The 6,681-nt window shown below is 47.1% G+C and overlaps 1 protein-coding gene across 1 annotated transcript; it reads right to left on the bottom strand.

Moving 5' to 3' along the window:
• Positions 1 to 3,605: 3,605 nt before the first annotated feature.
• HCAR1 (hydroxycarboxylic acid receptor 1) lies at positions 3,606 to 5,780 on the bottom strand. Its single transcript, XM_029230024.1, has one exon. It carries the CDS (start codon positions 4,925 to 4,927, stop codon positions 3,920 to 3,922), a length of 1,008 nt encoding a protein of 335 aa, XP_029085857.1. The 5' UTR covers positions 4,928 to 5,780; the 3' UTR covers positions 3,606 to 3,919.
• Between the last annotated feature and the right edge of the window lie 901 nt (positions 5,781 to 6,681).

Raw genomic sequence — 6,681 nt, forward strand, 5'->3', positions numbered from 1 at the left:
TCTCTACACATAAAATGTATGGCCCCAGCTTCATGGATGAGTTCAAAGGGTCCTGTGTTTAGTTTAACGCCCTGCTGTCGCCATCTTGAAATTCTCAATTCTTTCTGAATGAGGGACCTTGCATTTTCACTTTGAACTGGGCCCTGCAAATTATCAATATTAGCTTATCCTGAAGCCATTTATGCACTCACTGGGATGATGGAGTCTTGAGTAATATTGGAAACCTCTGTGGATTCAAAGGCCCAGAAGGCAGCAGGCTGAGACTGTGCATTGCAGTGTAGCCACTTCCCCACCTTGCTAGGGAATAAATGGCTCAACCCCTTGTGCCCAGAGTTCCAATCCTATCCAAGCAGCCCCTGCACACTGGTGACCTCAGACACCATCTTAACCATGTCGGTTGTCGGAAAGGGTAAGGAAGGCCATTCTGAGAATAGACCAGAACCTAAATGTTTATGTTGTCAGCACCAATAAAAGGTACCTCTTATTTTTTCCATACAGTTCCTGAACAATAATGGTCTACTATCCCTTCTCGCTTTTATGTGACTTTCCTGAAAGACCCTATAAGTCAGAGGACACAATATTTCTTTTAAATCGATGACATTTTCCTATTCCAGGTAGTTTAAACAAAGCTTTGTCAACAAAGCTATATGACTGTTCCTTACAATTCCGAACACTTCTTGGTAACATTTGTTTCATCACGTTCTATGCATTTTAAAAAAGAGAAGCAAGACCAGAGTCAAGGCTGTGGTTGTGAAACGGTGCACCTCAGATTGGGACATGAACCCCTGTGCCGGGATCCAAACCTGGCCAAAACCCAGTCTTTCAACTGAGATCACACACCTGGTTTCAGGACTTAATGAAGTTCAGGTTCTTGATCATGTCTCATCGCAGAAAGAATTCAGTGCGAGACAAAGTGATGGGTAGGAAGTGGATTTATTTAGAGAGAAACACACTCCACAGAAGAGTGTGGGCCATCTCAGAAGGTGAGAAAGTCAACGGGGTATGGGGTTGTCAGTTTTTATAGGGGTGGGTAATTTCATAGGCTAATGAGTGGGAGGAGTATTCCAGCTATTTTGGGAAGGGGCAGAGATTTCCAGGAATTGGGCCACCGCTCGCTTTTTGATTCTTCTGGTCGGTCTTGGAACTGTCGTGGCACCTGTTGGTGTGTCATTTAGCTTGCTGATGTGTTACAGTGAGCGTGTACTGAGGCTCAAGGTCTAGCGGAAGTTGACTTGCCCGCCATCTTGGACCCATTTGGTTCTAATCAGTTTATGTCATGTCCTTGGGCTACGTCATCCTTTCAAAGGTTGTGCCCTGCCCCCTTCCCTCTTGTTTCAGTTGGGGATTTGATTTTTGTTTTCGTTTATTTTTGCTGTTTTTTAGTGAGAACCTCAGCCTACCGTGTGCTTCTGGATTTTTTTTGGATTTCTTTTCTTGGAGGGTAAAGTCTCATGAATCTTTTTTTTTTTATTAACATCTTTATTGGAGTATAATTGCTGCTTTACAATGGTGTGTTAGTTTCTGCTTTATAACAGAGTGAATCAGCTATACATTTACATATATCCCCATATCTCCTCCCTCTTGCGTCTCCCTCTCACCCTCCCTGTCCCACCCCTCTGGGTGGTCACAAAGCACCGAGCTGATCTCTTTGTGCTATGTGGCTGCTTCCCACTAGCTATCGATTTTACATTTGGTAGTGTACATAAGTCCGTGCCACTCCCTCACTTTGTCCCAGCTTACCCTTCCCCCTTCCCATGTCCTCAAGTCCATTCTCTACATCTGCGTCTTTAACCCCTCATGAATCTTTTAACACAGGATCACACACAGGACGCGGACTTTCTTTTGGAATCTGTTTTTATTAAGATGAAGCAGCCCAGGAAAGAATGAACTAAGAATAGAATTTAAAGCAGAAGTGTGGGGTTTTCACAGATTTCTATCAAGAGGATATATGGTTCTTTGATGCTGATAAGAATCCTTGCTTTCACTTCTCCCCTGGAAGCTAGGGAGCCAGGGAACTCAAGTAATCACAACAGAGCAGCTACTTACGGGGCTTTGAACCCCGGGGGAAATTGCTTCTGTGCCTCAGTTTCTTTATATGTAGAGTGTGTTAACATAATACATCATAATATTATGCGCTTACTGCCAGACACTGCGCTGAGCGTTTTACATGCACTTATTCATTCATTCAAATATTTACTGAGCACCTACTATGTGCAGGCATGCCTCTAGGCTCTGGGTATATAATAGTAAACAAAGTCCCTGTGCTTCAGGATCCTACATTCAATGAATCCACCCAATGACTTTCTGATGTCAACGTTATTGTTACCCCTATTTGACAGATAAGGAAATTGAAACTAAACGTGGTTAGGTAAAATCTTCCCCCAGGGAATTCCCTAGTGGTCCCGTGGTTAGGTCTCCGAGCTTCCACTGCAGGGGGCACGGGTTTGATCTCTGGTCAGAGAACTAAGATTCCGCATGCCGCGGTGGTGCGGCCAAAGGAAAAAAATCTGTCCCGAGATCACACATTGTAAGCAGTTGAGCTGTGATTTAAGCTTTGTACAGCTCATCCCTGGGCTGTGCAGTGCCCCTGAAAAAGGAATTAATAGGAACAGCCTAGTGGGATGTTTCAAAGCTAAAGAATGAAAAACTGGTAAGGGCCTTAACTGCAGAGAGTCCCCTGGGAATTTGAGAAAGTGTAAATAAAGGAGCCGGGAACACTTTCACCACTTTGTGGCTTGAGGACGGAGCTAAGGTTGGCTTGGAATCTTTCCCCCTAATCTAGGGCAGGGGCGGCATGTCACTCATACAATCATCTACTTTTGAGGGTCCCATGGACGTATTTGGGAAATTCATGTGTATAAGGGATACTACCCTTTCCTCCCTTTCGTGTTTGTATGGAATCCTACAATAAGAGGAAAACACTGGTGTTTGCAGAGAACAGGTCTAGAAAGTATAATCATTGAAAGGGTGAACTTCATTAACTTCTGTCTGCTTGCTACACACACGCCTCCCACCCCGCCGCACACAAGTTGACTAAGGACCGTCCAGGTAAAAGGGACATTAACACAGTACCTGGCACAGAATATTAATTCAGGAAATACGTGGAAAATGAGTGATTGAAAAATTCAAACTCATAGTCACATAACAAGCAGCCAAAGCAATTACGCCAGACTCAGCACTTCCCAAAGGCTAACGGGATTTTTTCAAGCACTCAGCTCCCGCTGGAAAATTCAGGGCAGGTAAACATATCCTTCAGTACTTTCTTTGAAATGCAAAGACTTGCAGATAAACGTGGAGCTCCAAGAAGTGGGAGCAGATTGTTTGGCTGTCATTTTTCTTGGGTTCCTGAGAAGTCAAAAAAGTACAGAGGAGCCCCAGGAAGATGAAAATCATTGGGGTGGAGACTTCCCAGTCCAAAGGGCCTCACTCTGCCTGAAATAAAAATATTGACTTACACTAGTTTCTATTTTCCAAGACAAGTAAGAATTTAAGGTCAGAGGATAGGCTATTAAATTCACTAACTCCCCCAGAGAGAGAACATGATGGGTTTAAACATTAGTACCTATTAACTCAGCCATTTAAAAATACACAGGAGCCAAACTCTTCCCAACCCACCACCCAACACACACACACACACACACACACACACACACACAAACACACACACACACACACACACGCCCCTGTCACTGGAATCAAATCATATAAATGCAACCTACTCACTTCTCAACTGGAACCTTCCAAAAAGACATAGTGATCTGAATTTCGTATCTAACAGAGTGAGGAGGATACAGCTAAGAAAGAATGGCATTTTCAAAGCTCTCCACCTCTCAGCATGAATTATTTCTAAGTCGCCCATGGGTCTTCCTTGATTTTGTCCATCTGTCTGTTCTGGTGCCATCCATCACATTTGGAGATCTCACTGCACGTCGGATTGGCTTTGGAAGCTATTTGCCACACCGATGCAACTCTTGCGACAAAGGTTTGAAATGGACATCTCTTCTGGCCTCTTGGAGTGTCCTAGACGCTTAGGTCTCAAACTGTGGATTTTGAGCTTGGAGTAGAATTTGGGGAACGAGGGACTTGAAAAATAGTACACCAGGGGGTCCAGCATGCTGTTCACGTAGGTGAAGCTGAGGGTGACGTGGAGGGCTACGTGGACAGAGGGATCGCAGGCGCTGGTAGGCACTGTCCAGAGGAAATACAGTCTGGCTGACACGCTGGGCAGGTAGCAGGTGATGAACACAACCGCCACCACCATGATGAACCAGGTAGCCTTCTTCATCCGAGTCTGCCTGGCCAGGTGCTGCCTCCGCTTCAGACTCCAAATGATCTTGAAGGAACAGAACAAGATGATGCTGAGGGGCAGGAAGAATTCCAGCTGGAACATGACGTCGTGCCAGCCGTTGGCCGACTCCATGATGAAGCTTTCACAAGTTATGGTCTCCTCTTGCACACACAGATGGTTCTCCGTCAAAAGATACAGAGTCCCCAGGATGACCATGGTCCAAAGGGCACAGACAATGCCAACTGCAGTCCGGTTGGATATGGCATTCACCGTATGGTGGGGGTGGACCACTTTAAAATACCTGTCCACAGCCACCACTGTGAGGAAGACGATGCTCCCAGCCCTGTTCGTGGCCAGCATGAAGAGTGCCACCCGACAAGGGATGTCCTCAAAGACCCATTGCCTGTGTCTGCGGTAGTAGTCTGTCCGAAAGGGCAGGCAGATCATGAGAAGGAAGTCGGCCACAGCCAAGTTGAAAAGGTAAATAGTACTCGGCTTCCAGGTCTTCATGTGAAAGCAGAAACCACACAGGGCGATGCCGTTGCCCAGGGCGCCCAGCACAAAGGCCAGGATCAGCAGCGGCGGCATCACCTGGGAGATGGGGTCCCCCTGGATGAGGCAGCACGACCTGTTTTCCATGGTGGACAGAGGACCAGTGTTCTGTGTGTTGGGCTGTGGAGTTCCCCCCAAAACACAGATGCTTACCTGAATGCTCCAGCTGCTGCGTTTCCAACTTCTTCACCCTGGGACACAGGTACCACACGTGTGCATGGATGCAGCCACTCCACGGAGAACAGAAACTTCGGCCAGGAAATGGGAGACTCAAGGTGGGGGTTCCTTTCTCTGGAGCCTGGGTCACAAGCTGCCTGTCTCCCTGAGAGCCGAAGCATGTAGCACCCCAGGGCTTTGAAACGCGGGTAACTTCACGCAGTTGTCATTTCTGGGAAGCAGCTGGCAGGTCCGAGGAGATTCGTGCTGGAGAGGAGTAGTTGAGTCCTGTCCCAGAATGATTTTTATTTTCAGCCTCTCTCTTAGCTGGAGAATAAGCAATGCTGCCCAGGAGGAGTGAAAAAACAGCTTATTTGTCCTCCCTCCCGGTGGAGAAACACAAACATTTCCTGGAGCCGTCCTGGGTCTCTGCCTGCACTTTCCTCCCTAACCTTTGCCTGACTGCTGTCCTCTCCCTCATCCTGTGGGGCGCTCCCGGGCCGTGCCAGGGAGGGGAGGTTTAGCTCTGCATCTCCTCAGGGCCACTTCCTATGCCAGACTTCAAAATCAGAAGGATCTGAGGAGGAAAAAAATCCTTAATATAGCACTTGCTGGCTGTTAGAAAAATTCTCTGAAGTGAGTCGCCATTCCTCTCCCCCACTTGCACCTCCTACCCTTTGCATTCTTCCTTGGAGCAAAGTGACCAGTTGTACCACCACCAAGACCATGAAATGGGTCTGAAGCCACCTCTCACGTCCATGTTCACGAAACAGCCTCTTTGGGAGCCAGGTCCTCCCTCTGCTGTCAGCAAAAGAGGATTTGGCTCTGAGGTTCCCAAATTCCGCTGCTCAAAAGAGCAGAGTGCCATGACCTGTATGGTTTTTTTGTTTGTTTTCTTTTTTGGCTGCACGGCATGTGGGATCTCAGCTCCCCAGCCAGGGATCAAACCCGTGCCCCCTGCGTTGGAAGCGCTGCGTATTAACCACTGGACAGCCAGGGAAGTCCCTATAAGTTTTAAATTTTAATTACGCGCTGAGCCCATTGGTGGGGGAGAATGAGAGTTGGGGCAGTTAGTCAAGGAGTTTATCTCAAAAACGATCATTAGTAAAATGAGTCTGCTCCCAAGACCAGAGTCTTTGCTAAACTTCCCTGTCCTTTGGCTTTAGAGATGATCTGTCTGTCCTTTCAGCTTTCAGTTTAGGAAAGGGTGAGGGGAGGGCGTGCACTGAGAGGAGGAATATGCCTTCTTCCAGAATGCTGGTGAAAGCTAAATTCTTCCCCCTGAATCCTGGACTCCAAATCATCCCAACAACCTTCCCCTCTGTCCCCACCCTAGCACGGATCATTGTCACCTCCCTCCTGTTGAAACAGTTGAGTCTCCTTGCTTCTAGTCTATTTTCTGTAATTCCTCCCCCACTCTACAGTGTGATTTTTTTCTAAAGCACAGATATGATCATATCTTTTTTTTTTTTCCCTTAAAACCCTTCAGTCTGCCAAGGTGATAGCTGTGTGGCCTGTGAGCCGTATCTGGTTTGAGAACCAGTTTGACTTGACCCATATGTTTTAAAAACCTAGGACTGTCATATAAAAACCTGGATTTCCAGGGACTTCCCTGGTGGTCCAGGGGTTAAGACCCTGCGGTTCCGCTGCAAGGCGCCTGGGTTCGATCCCTGGTCGGGTAACTA

Source organism: Monodon monoceros, unplaced genomic scaffold (genome assembly GCF_005190385.1).
Source record: "Monodon monoceros isolate NGI ecotype Baffin Bay Population unplaced genomic scaffold, NGI_Narwhal_1 Super_Scaffold_1, whole genome shotgun sequence".
NCBI lineage: Eukaryota > Metazoa > Chordata > Mammalia > Artiodactyla > Monodontidae > Monodon > Monodon monoceros.